The sequence below is a fragment of the Myotis davidii genome, unplaced genomic scaffold (genome assembly GCF_000327345.1).
Source record: "Myotis davidii unplaced genomic scaffold, ASM32734v1 scaffold93, whole genome shotgun sequence".
Classification (NCBI taxonomy): Eukaryota; Metazoa; Chordata; class Mammalia; order Chiroptera; family Vespertilionidae; genus Myotis; species Myotis davidii.
Genome location: NW_006292095.1, coordinates 9,936,715 through 9,951,902, shown reverse-complemented (window position 1 = coordinate 9,951,902; position 15,188 = coordinate 9,936,715). Strand labels below are relative to the sequence as shown.

At 40.1% G+C, this 15,188-nt stretch overlaps 1 protein-coding gene across 3 annotated transcripts in view; it reads left to right on the top strand.

Moving 5' to 3' along the window:
- The first annotated feature begins 42 nt into the window (after nt 1-42).
- Nucleotides 43-15,188, top strand: part of NRG1 (neuregulin 1) — a 1,008,204-nt gene continuing 993,058 nt past the window's right edge. For all 3 annotated transcript variants that reach the window (XM_006765607.2, XM_006765606.2, XM_006765605.2), the window contains exon 1: nt 43-200. In XM_006765607.2, the coding sequence (XP_006765670.1) occupies nt 80-200 (121 nt within the window). In that variant the 5' untranslated portion in view covers nt 43-79. The remainder of the gene's footprint in view (nt 201-15,188) is intronic.

Here is a 15,188-nt window from a genome sequence, read left to right as displayed (position 1 = left end):
CGTGCGCCTGGGCGCCTGGGGCCACCCCGCCTTCCCCGCCTGCGGGAGGCTCAAGGAGGACGGCAGGTACATCTTCTTCATGGAGCCCGACGCCAACAGCAGCAGCCGGCCGCCGGCCGCCTTCCGAGCGTCGTTCCCCCCGCTGGAGACCGGCCGGAACCTCAAGAAGGAGGTCAGCAGGGTGCTGTGCAAGCGGTGCGGTAAGTCCTGCGCCCCCGGGCGTGCTCCGGCCGGGCCTCGCGGGGAGGTGGCAGCGGGGCGCGGCGCGCACTCCCGGGGTTCGACGGCTGCGACGCAAAGGCGGTCTGGCAAGTTCAGTTTCGGGGCTGCAGACTCATCGAAGCGAACCTCAGGCAGCCCCTTCTGCGGTTTCCTGTTTTCTAGGCTTTGCCATTGGGGGGAAGTCCCAAGTTTGGTCCTCGGTTAGGGCCACCTGAAACTTTTTAAGCTCTTGGTTTCCTTCACCAAGCAGAATGGAAAGGACTCATTGCTTTCTCCCGAGTGCAGTATTGAGCTTGGCTTTGGTTAGGAACTGCTGCTCCTGGGCTGCCTTTGTGGTGCTTTTCCTTTGAGGGAGGAAGGGTGAGTCCAATAGATCTTAACACCTTGCCTTCCCTTGGAGTCCTGAGGGGCAGGCACGGGGCGTGTGTCTGCGGAGAGCCCCGCAAGGAAAGGACAGCGCCCTGAGATTCCTGTAGACGTGGCAGCTTGTGGTGAACGCAGTGTCCAACAGATAGTCTGTACCTTTTGAATGTGTGTAGGTGAGAAGTATAATAAAAGTTGGAATTTTTTTTTTCTGAAAGCATTTCAAGCATTTTTGTTTTCACAATATTTTGGTTTGGAGTATATTTTGGCACTTGAATGAATCAGAACAGATGAATGTAATTATGGAGCTACACGTGTAGGCCCTGAAGAATTTTGGAAGACAAGTTTCACAGACTATGTCCCAGACCTTTTGAGGCCACCAGGAAGTGCTCTTTCCAGGGCTCCTTAATATGATCAGGTGTGAGAAATTAGCTGATAATGTAATTACATTTCTGAGGTAGCATTGCATTTATAAAGTAATTTCTAGGTTCTATATATCTGTATGATTTCCCGATGATCACATCATCACTAAAACATAACAGGGCTTCTTCTAAAAAATTTTACACGATTACACATCACACATTCTAATACGCATAACAGCTTTCTCCCGGGTCTTTCTGTGTCAGTCTGAGGGGTGGTCGGGTTCATTGACTTTTTACAAAACTCAGCATCAAGCCATGGTCAGTCCGCCTGCGCCATGCAAAGTGTGCCAGTTCCTTCACATTTTTGTACCTGGGATGGGCAAATATTTAAATTTCTGGTTGGCATTTGTGGTGCTTCTATCCTGCATTAATTAATGTCTAATGATTTGGTTTTAAAGACCGGAAAAGGTATTGCTCACCCACCGTTTCCTTACCTTAACAGTGCGTGTTGGGTGCCACAGACCTGTTAGGATTGCACCACTGTGTGGACAGAAGCTGTTCTCAGATGGTGGTGCTGAAGGAAGCTGAGTTTATGTTGGGATTCCCTGGGTCTGGCTGGTAGATGTCACTGTAAAACATGGGAAATGCTCTGCTGGGAATTTCTTATTAGGGAACACAAAAGCTCCACATCCGTGTACCGCAGCATATGTTATTCTGTTATGGAATCTGAAACAAACCTTTTTGAAGCCATGTCATTGTCCGATTTTGACGTTTTGTTGTATGTAGCGCAGGAAGGATTTTGCCTTTAACCCCAAGCCATATGAGCTGTGAATCATTTACTATTCGAGGTGGGAAGTTAATGTGAAGGGGATTAGAGTTGGTGATGATGCTGAGGGTTGAGGATCTTACTAGGTTAGCAACAGTGTTGGTTTGTTTGCCTTTTTACTTGGAAATACGTGTCAGGCTTCAGGGGTAAAGTTCTTTAAGTGTCTAGAGGATGTTTGGAAATGGAAAGATCATGTTGTCTGGAGAAATACTATCCTGTTTATGTGCTTCTAAGGCGAAAAAGCGTCACTGAAGGGAATTTTGCCCTTTTATCTGCCAGTCAAATGAAACAGTTCTAAGTTGTGGCATGCTACGTAGCAGGGGTGTGTGTGTGTGTGTGTGTGTGTGTGTGTGTGTGTGTTTAAATGAACGGGTAATTGAGTAGATTAGGAAATCATGAGGTCACTGCTCTAGGTTTGTGTAATTGTGTATGTTTGTTGATTTTAGCATTATGTACTTTAAAGTAGGATATTGCTTGAAACATTAACTCATAGATATAGCTAAGGACTAACTGAAATCATGCTAAAAGTTTCTCTTGAATTTTTATGGCCACAGTAGTTATTGTAACATTATAAGATAAAAGTAAGTAGTGTAAGCTATTGTATATCATGTAAACTCAGTAAATCCATACTCGAAATGTTGTGTGTAAAAATGTGTGAAAACTTGTAAATTCGTCCAGTTGTGTGGTCACAGTTAACAGTGTCATTCAGAACTTAGCAGGCAAAGGAACACAAACAAGTGGTATGTGTGGGGAGCATATACAGAGAGAAGAAGGGCTGATTTGTCCTGGCCCAGCTGCACCCGTGTGCACAGGATTTCAAGGACAGTGATGGAGCAGAGGGTTCTTATCTAACAACATGAGGCTGCCCTGGGGGCGTGATGGTTTTGTTCCTGCCTGAGCCACGATGTTGGGCAAAGTCATCCTGTGATCTCATGCCCAGGGGAACAGTTTCCAGCTCTTGTGCAGTCACCTGCAGTGTTGTTTCCTACAAGTTGCTCACTAGTGTAGAAACCACACATGCAACAGATTAGCTTTAGCGTTGAGTTCATAGAAATCTTCCCTGAGTTTTTTTTTTCTTTTTTTCCCACTTTCTAAGCTAAATAGTGTCTGTAAAAAAGAAGCTCTTCTCTGAAAAAAAAAAGGGGGAGGATCTTTTGAAACAGAAACTGCTTAGTATATTTTAGAAGACAACACAGAATTCCATAGCTTGTTTGCTTTATAGTTGAAGTTTGTGTAAATAACATTTACTTTACAGTTATTTAAATTCTTGCCAGCCTTTCGTTTTTTATTTTTTTGCTATTCACTGAACATGCTAAGAAATGTTTCTAGGTTTTATATGCATCATACTGCAAAATAACTTACTGTTCAATTAAATTTCTATTACTCAAATCATTGTTTGAAGTGCTGTGTTTTTAGTTTCCAAAGCATTGCTGTTATACTAGACAGAAGCTCATTTCCAAAAAGGAGTAAAAATACTAATGCTGAATAACATCTATAATTGGGCTATACAAGATTTGTATATCAATTATGTTTTTATAAGGCAATATAAATATTTGGTATATCTTATAATATTGAGTGTATTGATAATGTAAACATGTTTATCAAATATTTATGATACATAGCACTGCTTTTTCTCATATCCCCAAAAACTATTTAATCAAAAGTGCTGACCTGATGGTGTTATGAAAATGAGAAAAATGCTGTAGGGATTTCCCAGCCAGCATTAAAGAAAATTACTTTTAATAAAAGCGATGTTAAGGAAGTAGCAATAGGAACAGATGCAGCTTGACTGGTTATATTTCATAAATACACATGTAAATTTAATTTCCCAAGTGTTTGTGACTGCTCTCTTTAAACTGTATAAATATTACTTTAAAAAGCTTATACTATATTTAAAACACTTCTTTCTGTTGAGGAGAGGAACTGTATTTTTTTGATACTTATGTTTAAAATATGAAACCCAGATCGATCATTTTGGAAAACAACCCCTTAAAATAAAAACATTTTAAAAGGAGAATGTAAGTATCTGAATTAGACTGTTTGACAAGCACTAGGGGATAGTTCTCATCCATTGTGGGAGATCTATAAATCCTGTGAATCCAGGAGTGCTTTTCCATATGTCTTAATGTATTAGGTAAGACTGGGAAGCTTACACAGCATGGAGGGTCAAAACAATGAGCTGTGTTCCTGCTGGCCTGTGTATTTATAGCAAATGAGAGCAAAAGACGTGATTGGGCGGGTTAATGACCTTGTCAAATGTAATCTATTCATTGTCCAGGAAATCTTTTTCTTCAATGCCCCTTTTTTTTCCTGTTATTTTTTTCCTCAATTATAAACATTGTATCTTTTAAAACCTAATTTTTAAAATTTTGGTGACAATATATGAACTGGCTAGATGTCCAAAGATCCTCAAACTCTCATCTGCCCTTAGTACTTTGCAATACTTGGTGTTTTTGTTTGGTTGTTTTAGATATGCTCAAATGACACGAAAAAAATGATCTCTATAGATAGCTCTGATTGAGTGGGTATTTTGATTAGCCTTATAGCAATAAGTGATAATGAAAACAAAAAGTATATAATGAGTAATAGTGGGAGGGATGCATTGATTGCTATACTCAGTGGAAGTGTATAATGGAAACAGAAGGTAAAAATTTAGGGATCTTACTGACTCATGCAATTTGTTAGCAATAATAATAGTGTGACATGCCCTACCCAAAATCTTCAAAAGAAAAGGAACTTTTAATGTTCTTATTTTTAAATAACAGAATGGCTGTGGTGGACAGTTTTCTATTCATATATGAATGCTCTAAATTGGTGCATGTACTTGTGGCGTTGTGCTCTTACGTTATCATAAAATAACTGAACAATAAAGTAACATTATGAATGACTTATGACCTAGCTACCTGCCCAAATATCGGTCACTTTATAATACTTGAACAACTGAGTAGTGATACGTATATCCTGTCATACTTTTAAATCTAAAGCTGGATTATTTGAGAATTTACAGACTACAGACATAAGTCTTACTGAGAGAGAGCTTGTGTTTTCGTTTTGTTTAGTGCATGTGAGGCAGGCTGTTTCTGCAGTTTGCCTCCTGGTTCTCCATCCCCAAATGGCCCATACAGATTGAAGTAGATAAAATAGAAGACATTCTGGTGAGGTTGGGCATAGATCCCATTGATACGAAACAATTTCCCCCAATACAGACTGCCATCCAGGAATCCTTGAGAGACATGTGTAAGTGGTAATTGATGTTATTATTATTATTATTATTATTTTTAAAGAGAACCAGGATATGTTTTCTATGGCAAATAGTTTCCTTGGAAACTATGTCCTAACCTTGGTTCACTCCAGTAGGACCTAGTAACATTTGTGTCTTGTTTTTCATAATAACTAAAACAAAACAAAGAGATGAGATTTCATTTCACCACTTGGATGGTATATGGGAGGTAGTTCTTTCAGTTCCTAACTCAGGTGTTTGCCTTTCATATTTCCCTGTGAGAGGTTACATGAGTGGATCTTAGCTTGAGAGAGAACAAAGTATAGGATTGCCGTTCATCATCGCACTAACTAGCCCTTCACTTGACCCCTTGGGATTCAGCTGTCTGTCTAAATATGTCAGAAAATGGCCCTAACCGGTTTGGCTCAGTGGATAGAGCATCGGCCTGTGGACTCAAGGGTCCCAAGGCATCTACCCTTGGGTCCACAGGGCATGTACCTTGGCAGCGGGCACATACCCAGTAGGGAGTGTGCAGGAGGTAGCTGATCAATGTTTCTCTCTCATCGATGTTTCTCTCTCATTGATGTTTCTAACTCTCTATCCCTCTCCCTTCCTCTCTGTAAAAAATCAATAAAATATATTTAAAAAAATATGTCAGCAAATGGAGGTCTTAGATCCCCAGACTGAATGTAGATGGTCTCTCTCTTTGCCTGACCCATAAGGACAGCGATGGTAACCTGCTCTTCATCTCCACTTCAGGTTTCCCCTCCAAAGCCCAAGACCCTGGCCTTGATAATCTGCCCCAGTGTGCTGGGACCTGTAAGAAAACAGCTCTGAGTGGCACATGATTCCAGAGCTGGTAGCCAGATTTCGGAGGAAATGCTGGGCCCAGAGAATCTAGAGCAGTGGTTCTCAACCTTCTGGCCCTTTAAATACAGTTCCTCATGTTGTGACCCAACCATAAAATTATTTCCATTGCTACTTCATAAATGTAATGTTGCTACTGTTATGAATCATAATGTAAATATCTGATATGCAGGATGGTCTTAGGCGACCCCTGTGAAAGGGTTGTTCAACCGCCAAACGGGTCGCCACCCACAGGTTGAGAACCACTGATCTAGAGGCTGGACTTGATTTTTTTCTTTTTGCTCTGCTTTGCCAGAATATATGAGCTGAACTGAGCCCAGCACAAGGAACCATGCCTGGTGAGGGCACTAGAGTCTAGGTCAGTGATGGTGAACCTTTTGAGCTCGGCGTGTCAGCATTTTGAAAAACCCTAACTTAATTCTGGTGCTGTGTCACATATAGAAATTTTTTGATATTTGCAACCATAGTAAAACAAAGACATATTTTTGATATTTATTTTATATATTTAAATGCCATTTAACAAAGAAAAATCAACCAAAAAAATGAGTTCGCATGTCACCTCTGACATGTGTGTCATAGGTTCGCCATCACTGGTCTAGGTAGTGGGGACCAGACCTGAGAGAGGTGCACCATCGTCTGCTTTGCTAAATGTGGAAAGTCCAAGGCAGTAATGCTGTCATTCCATATGTTGTCTCTAACTTGGGAATTCCTAGTAACGCAAATGAAACTAAAACATAGAGGGGCTAACTAAAACCACGTAGTTATAACTACCTATCATTGAATTTATATCTTTTATGCCTCTTTGTTATACACCTATAACTTGATTGCTATGTGTAGATTAAATACCTGTTTAATAATTCATTAAATGAATAATTGATTATAGCACCCTAGCTCATTAGATAGTAGCAGTCACTGTTTTAGGCTAAAGGAAGAACTCTTTTCCTGATTCTGTCTCTTCAGGTCTGTACTTTGGTGAGACAAGTATGTGTAGGAAGTAGTATTTGGAGCCATATTTTACCAGGGAATCATTTCCTCCTTTCACCACCGAGAGAATCATCTCTTAATCGACCTTTGGGCTTCAGAGAAAGGCTATTTAATTTCCTAAAATTTGTGTTTCCTCCATTATTTATGGGCATTATTTATTATGTATAGTCTATCGTCCCAGCTGGGAAAAACAATGCTCAAATAATTCCAACTCATTTCGGTGCTAGATCTCAGTACTCATGTTCCATGCTCTTCCTGGACCTCCCCCGCAGGTGTTAGCCATCTCAGTCCGATAAGTTCAGTTCTTTTAAATCAGTGGTTCTCAACCTTCTGGCCCTTTAAATATAGTTCCTCATGTTATGACCCAATCATAAAATTATTTTCTTTGCTACACCATAACTGTAATGTTGCTACTGTTATGAATCGTAATGTAAATATCTGATAAGAAGGATGGTCTTAGGCGACCCCTGTGAAAGGGTCATTCAATCGCCAAAGGGGTTGCGACCCACAGGTTGAGAACCTCTGTTTTAAATGAATATAGAAAAGAACTTATCCCTAAAAAAGTAATAAAACAAGATTTTGGATGAGTTACTTTTTGCCTTTTTTCTCCTTTGTTTTTAACATCTTGTCAGCTCTTGATTAAACTGCAGGTGGGATGACACGCCCATTCGGGCTTGGATAAGTAATGAGATCCTCTCCTTCACTTTCCAGTGGCCCTGGAGACACCACAGGCAAAGATGTGTTATCAGTGGCAGCACTTTACCTTCCTGTGGGGAGTGTCCTGGCTGCACCTCTGTAGAGAACCTGGTAGTTTTCTACTGAGGGGGAGAAGGATGGCTGTGTTTGCTTCAAACAGAATTTGTCTCTAGATTTCGCCCTTTGGAGGTGACTCCGGTGAAGTGGGCTCGTTGGTGACTGCCAGGGAGAGTGTGTGCATCATTGTCTGTCATCAGCACCAAAAGGTCACCACTTTGAAATTGCCCAGGCGCTCTACGTCTTTGCCAGCCAGGGCACTTCTGAGATGCTCTTCCTTCATTGTCTTCTCTCCCATCCACCGAGATTGCGCACATCTGGTCCTCAGAAGCACTAGCAGCTTTTCTTTCAGAGGATTGAAGATTGTAATAAAAACGAGAGCATTTTGGAAGGTAGTCTTATTCTGGTGAGCAGATTTCCCCCCAAATTGTGGTAACATAACATTTACCAATTTAACCATTTTTAAGTATGCAGTTCAATGCCATTAAATATTCACATTGTTGGGCAGCCGTCATCATCATTCCTTTCCAGAACGTTTTTATCTTTCAAACTGAAACTCTATACCCACTAAAGAAGTCCTCATTCTCTCCTCCTCCCAGCCCCTGACAACTACCATTCTACTTTGTCTCCATGAATTTGACTACTCTAAGGACCTCACATAAGTGGCAAAATGCAGTAGTTGCCTTTTTTGTGACTGGCTTATTTCATTTTGCATAATGTCCAAGATTCATCCATGTTTTCGCATGTGTCAGAATTTCCTTTTCAAGACTGATCAATATTCCGTTGTATGTACAAGCCACATTTTGTTTATCCATTCATCTGTCAATGGACACTCGGGTTGCTTTCACCTTTTGGCTATTGTGAATAATACTGCTATGAAGATGGGTATCCAAATATCTATTCAAGAGACTGCTTTTCCTACTGGCCCATATTGCTCCATGGTTAGAACATAGGCCAGCCTGTGCACTGAAAGCTCTTGGATTTGATTCCCAGTCAAGGGCACATACCTGGGTTGCAGGTTCAATCCCTGGCCCAGATCAGGGTACGTGCAGGAGGCAACCAATTGATGTGTCTTTCTCACATTGATGTCTTTCTCTCATTCTCTCTCTTCCTCTCTCTCTGCCTCCCCCCTTCCACTCTCTCTAAAAAGTCAATGGAAAGCCCTGACTGGTTTGGCTCATTGAATAGAGCGTCAGCCTGTGGACTCAAGGGTCCCGGGTTCGATTCCAGTCAGGGGCATGCATGTTGGGGGTGTGTGCAGGAGGCAGCTGATCGATGTTTCTCTCTCATCTGTGTTTCTAACTCTCTCTTCCTCTCTGTAAAAAATCAATAAAATATATTTTTAAAAAAAGTTAATGGAAAAAATATCCTTGGGTGAGGATTAACAACAACAACAACAACAACAACAACAAATCCTGCTTTCAGTTATTTTGGGTATAAACCCAGAAGTGGAATTGCTGGACCAGATTGTAATTCTATGTTTACTCTTTTGAGGGACCACCATGCTGTTTTTCACAGCAACTGAACCATTTTACATTCCCACCAGCAAATCATTAAGGTTCCAATTTCTCCACATCCTCACCAATGTGTTTTATTTTCTATTGTATTGAGAACAGCCATCCTAATGGGTATGAAGTGGTGGTGAGCAGTTTTCATGTTGTTGTTTTCTATTCAAATTTAGTGCCTCTAATTATACAGTCATTAATAAGAGACCAAAGTTCTTGGAATAATACAGAGGTGTTTCTCTATTCAGCATTTAGGCTCCTGAATCTGAATCCACCACGGGACAAAATTACAACAAATAATAGCATAATAAAACCAATAAAAGGTTTAAAGAGTAAACTTGCATATACATAAGAATATGTGTTTCTACTCATATTGCTGTCGATGTGTTCCAGAAAGGCACCTTACCACACTTGTATTAGTATCTGAATCTTTTAATTGATTTTACTTATTCATTAATGTTTCATTTTTGAAAAAATAAAAAAACATTTCCCTGTCTCTATTCTGTCCACTGCTCCAAATCACCTTCCATTAAACACTGCACTGGGGCATGAGTCATTCTAAAATACTAAATTTCATTAGATTTCTTTCCAGGCTTAGAAACTTTCAATGGATATGTCACAGTTAACTCTAGATCCTGACATTCAATGTCCTTCTGAGTATAAATTAAATCTTTCTCATTTTTACTATAAGAATGGTTTCATCCAGTCCATCTCAGTTGCTCCATGAATGGCCATGCACTCTCCTAGTCTTCCTGTTTGTACCTATGCCATTGCCTCTGCCTGGATCTCTTTCCTCCTTATTTCTGTCCCTGGAAATTCCAATCTTCTTCAGGATCAGCTCAAATCCCATTGCTTCCATGCCGGAAATACTCACACTAGCCCTTGAACACAGAGAGAAGCATCCATTGGCTACCTCCTCATGCCCCCTACTAGGGATTGAGCCTGCAACCCGGGCATGTGCTCTGACCTGGAATCATACAGGCGACCCCTCCATGCATGGGACGATGCTTCTCTCTCTGCCTCTCCCATTCTCTCTCTCTAAAATCAATAAAAATATTTTAAAAAACCCCCCAAGATAACATAAGGAAAATTTGTAATAGCACCAACTGAGCCACACCGGCCAGGGCTTTTTTTTTTTTTTAATTGAAGTATTTTAAAATTTTCTGAATGTGAATGTATCTTGCCTCACCCAGTAGGCCACAGTATCTTTGTGGGCAGACACTTGGAGTTCCTCAGAGCTTACGCACAAATGAAAAATGCCCCATCTTCAGAGTCAGGACTCCTTTCCACTCCCAGGATTGTAGTTTAGTACCTGTGTGGTTTGGGCTACATAACCTCACTTCTTTAGGTCTCAGTTCCCTAATAAGCAAACTGAGAAGGTAGAACTAAAATGCTTTTCATGGTCCCTTCAAAAGCATCTGGTCCTCATCTCAGAAATGACCCAAGTTACAAACCGCTTCTGCTCCTGCTCCTGGAGCTTGTCTTTCCTTTCCTCTCATTTTATTTAGTGTTGTTCTAAGGAGAATAATCCTGGAAAGTCAATTGTGAAATGTTCAGACAATCTGAAAGAGGAGTAAGAAAGTTTAATGAGAGGGAGGAGAGAGTTTCTGTCAAATCTTTTTACTTCCATTGCCTTTTTGGGTCGTTTCATTCTACTGTCTAAATACTAATTTAATGTTCAGACAATCTGAAAGAGGAGTAAGAAAGCTTAATGAGAGGGAGGAGAGAGTTTCTCTCCCTCAAATCTTTGTACTTCCATTGCCTTTTTGGGTCGTTTCGTTCTACTGTCTAAATACTAATTTATTTGTATTCATGGGCGTCATCAAGAAGCAAATACCTTTGTTTCTGCAGGCCTGTCTTTGAAATTATAAAGTATGAGTAATCGATTAATCACCGACTGAACATTTATAAAGCAAGAAAAGTTCAGTCATTTGTTTGAATGAAACGAGATAATTTTGCAATATTGGGGGACCAGGCGGCCAAGTCCGGAAGGACTTCCTCCCTCTCTGTGTTCAGGCCTCACCAAGCTTTTATTGATCTGGGATGCATCCATAGCATAGCCCTTAGGCAGGTGACCCCTGGCAACAGGCAGACTAGCCCATCAGCAAGGATTTACATAATAATAAATGGGGGAGTAGTTTCAGCTACCACTGTCTGGACAAACAGATGTGGCGCCTAGCTCCGAGCTTTGCTAGGGCTTCAAAGGCACCCAGCCTTGGCGGGGGCGGGGGAGGGGGGTTCTGTCTATGCTTATCAGATAGTGAAGGCAATAAACAGTTTCCCACAGTGCCAGATTGGGACACCACACCTTCTTTTCCAGCTCATGATTCTCGTGGTTTGGGCAAGAAGATGATATATTTCTGCCCTTTCATTAGTAGAATGAGCAATGCAGAAACAAGTTCTCAAATGAAGAATACTTTGATCTGACTTTTTAAATTACTATATGAAGAGGCCCAGATCAAGTTAATCTCATTCAGGAGATTCAGTGCTGCTTATAAATTGTGGTTCTTACTAGGAAACCCATACCTAGCCCAACCCAATATTTTGGCTATAGATTCATATATCCAACTACTTAGCAGATAATCCATCTAAGTGTCTAACAAACATTCCCTCTCTTTAAAAAAATATATATTTTAATTGATTTCAGGGAGGAAGAGAGAGGGAGAGAGAAATAGAAACATCAGTGATGAGAGAGATTCATTGATCTGCTGTCTCCTGCACGCCCGTACCGGGTATTGAGCCCCTAATCTGGTCATGTGCCCTGACTGGAAATTGAACCTTGACCTCCTGGTTCATGGGTCAATACTCAACCACTGAGTCACGCCAGCGGGGCCAAACACTTTCTAGTAAACATTTTAAAAAGTGTCTCATCATCTCCCCTGTCACTTTATCTGTAAATAATGAAATTACTACCTCTATTGCTATTATAGTCACTACTATTATTACTAGTTGTTTTCTTGATTGGCAGCTTATTGTGTTCCAGACAGAGTGGTAGGTGCTGATATGTATTCAGTTATTCCCTCATCATATAATAACTCAATGTGTTCTCAGTCACTTCAAACCAGAAACTTCTCTTTTGCCCCAGATCAGTTTGGTGACCAAATCCCGTTGATTCTACTTCCTTTACATGTCTCAAATTCCTCCTTTCTGCCCCAATTCCATTGTTTCTGTAGTACACCTTCTTACTGTAATTGTCTTTGCACATGTATTCTCCTTTTCTTTTTTAATTTTATTTAAATTATTTTATTCTCCTTTCCATAAATTCATTCTCTATTCTGTTTCTCACGTGATCTTTCTGAAACAGTAAAGATCATACTATGCCCTGTGTAAAGCTCTTCAGTTGCCATCAGGATAAAATCCAGACTCCTTACAATGGCATATAAAGTCTTTCAACTTTTGTCCAAGTGCTCTGATACAGTTCTTTCTCTAACTTGGAACCCTGTGCCACACTGATGCCATTGATCCACATGTACTAAGTAGCTTTAGGGTTCTATGCACTTGTACATATTGTTCCCTTTTCTCAGAAGAATGGTTAAATACGGCTGTATAGATAGATAACAGATTATTCTACAGTCTTAAAAAATCTTGAGGTAGAGGCAGTATAAAGACTTAGGGATATGTACATAGTATGTTGTCAACTGAAAAAGAGGATTTATACAATATGTGTATGATTACTGTTATCTATATGTCAATCATTTACTTCCCACATCTATGTATCTGTCAATCTAAAAGAAATAAAAGGCGGGAAAGCTACATAACAATGTTAACAGTAGGCCATTAGAATTATTAATGCTTAGAGTTTTCTTCATTTTGTTTGTTTCTCTGATGAATGTGTAATCTTTTTTTAGCAAGGAAAAGCAAAAATGCTATTTTTTATAAAAATACTGATTTTTAACAAGCACTGAGTCTTGCTTACGTGACTTTGCCCATTTGGAATGCTGCCTTCCTAATAGTAGATGTGTTAGGGTAGACTAACGACCGTAACAGGTGGTACCCCAAATACATAACAGCTCAACTGCAATGGTTTATTTCTGCCCAGTGAATGGAGAGAGCAGGAGATGTTCTAGTCTTTACTTTTCTCTGAAAGAGACTTGTGCCAACACCTGAGACATAGCTGAATCTTACTTCGAACCAGATTGGTTAAAACATGCAGGGTTCCTTTTTGAGGTAGTCATTTTATTTTTAATGGCAGAGCTATCCTCTGGGAAGTGGACAGATTTTCCTTCGGCTGCCTCACAGCAGTGGGAGAGCCCAACAGCTATGTGCAGAGCAGATAGCAACAGCCCTCTATGTTTACTGTAGATAAATAGCACATTAACAACATGCTCACTCTTGAGCTCAAATGAGCATTTTTATGGATTAACTTTGCAGTAAGTATCTAAAGTTTAATGCTTACTGTATCTGGTTTCGTTTGATATCATTGAAAATTAGAGGGTCAGACCACATTCATGTTGTCTTTTTGAGCTCTGTGTTGAGCAAATCATTTTGATATGGGGACTGTGGGGACTGTGGAGAAATACTCTCAGGTTTTATCACTGCTGACTTAATTGCGTTTCATGATATACATTTCTTCTTAGTAGGATCAATTAAACTGGCTGATAAAGCTGCCTGTAAAAGCCAAATTGTTAGTTTAAGCCTGCCCGGTATATTAAATACATTGATGAGTAATCTTTCCACTGTTTTTTTTAATCATCTTTTTTTACTTTTTAGTAGTTTTATTTCTAGTAACTTGCTAAATAATGGTCAATATATACTTAGTAAGATATTTCTCTTTAAAATGCTATTGAAAAGTCCATGAAAATGATTACGGTGCCATATCATCCACCTACTTCCTGTTAGTAAGAATTGCTGGTGATTTTATGAGTAGCTAGGTATATGCCGGGCTTCCTTGCGCAATCCAACGGAAAGGAAACCAATTTATAACAGGTGAATGGAGACAATGAATGAATGGTTTTGAAGCTGTGTAAAACAGTCCTTTGTGCACCCAGATTATGCATGTTATTGTAGTATTTTGTTAAGTATTGATAAGATAAAGAGGACACTTTAGAATTGTATGTACATTATAAAGAATGATACATTTGCTGTGCTCTTCTTGAGTCTCCTCTTTGTCATGGGTCATTTGCTTTGTAAGGTCTTGAGTTCCAGGTGGTTAAGGAATAGCTTAAGGCATTGTCTTACCTGCAGGTCATTTGGAGACATATCTATTAATTAAAATGGATTAGAAATTCATCATTAATTTACCTCTTATTTTTAAAATTAATTGGTGTAGCTCCCCAAATCCCATTTCTTTCCTTTTAAATGTAGTCATTCCTGACATGAGAGAGACATTATAGGGGCCATTCTGAAGCTGTTGCTTAAAAACTTACGAGAATCATAGAATGCTAAAACAAATGTAGGTAACCAACAGAAAAAGAGCAGTGAGTGCCCTTTGTCAATTTCTTTATTCAATAAATATTTATTAGGCATCTATTATTTGCTAGTCTTTGTACTGGTTCCTGGGATCATAGTGATGAAGAAATTAGACATGGTTCTTTCTGAGCTAATAGTGTAGAAAGGCAGGGCAGTTACACAAAGCAATGTATGATAAATGCATATTTACGAATGTGCTCAACTTTATAAGGGACTAGTACAAGGTATACTATGAGAACATGTACAGAAGAATCTAAGTTTGAATGGTATAGGAAGTTCTCATTGAGAAGGAGACATTTCTGATGGGGTGGAGTGGGAGAGAGGAGGAGGGAAGGACATTTCCAGCCCTGAGGCAGGGATGAGGCACAGCAGAGAGGAGAGTCAGTGTGGAGGCAAGAATGAGATCTGAGAGGTAAGGAAAAAAAATCAGACCACTCTGGAATTTTTAGGATGCTGCCCTTTGTCCTAAAAGCACTGGAAACTCTGCAGGGTTCTACGTGTGGGAGTTACAAGATTTCCATTTTAAAAACATCACAACTTGCTGCTGTGCAGAGAATGGACTGAAAGGGACCTAGAGAGCATGCAGGGGGGGGGGTGCTCCAGGTGAGATCAGATGTGGGCTTGCACTACAGGGGAGCAGGAGAGATGAAAAAGCATAAGGATGTTAGGGTATTTTG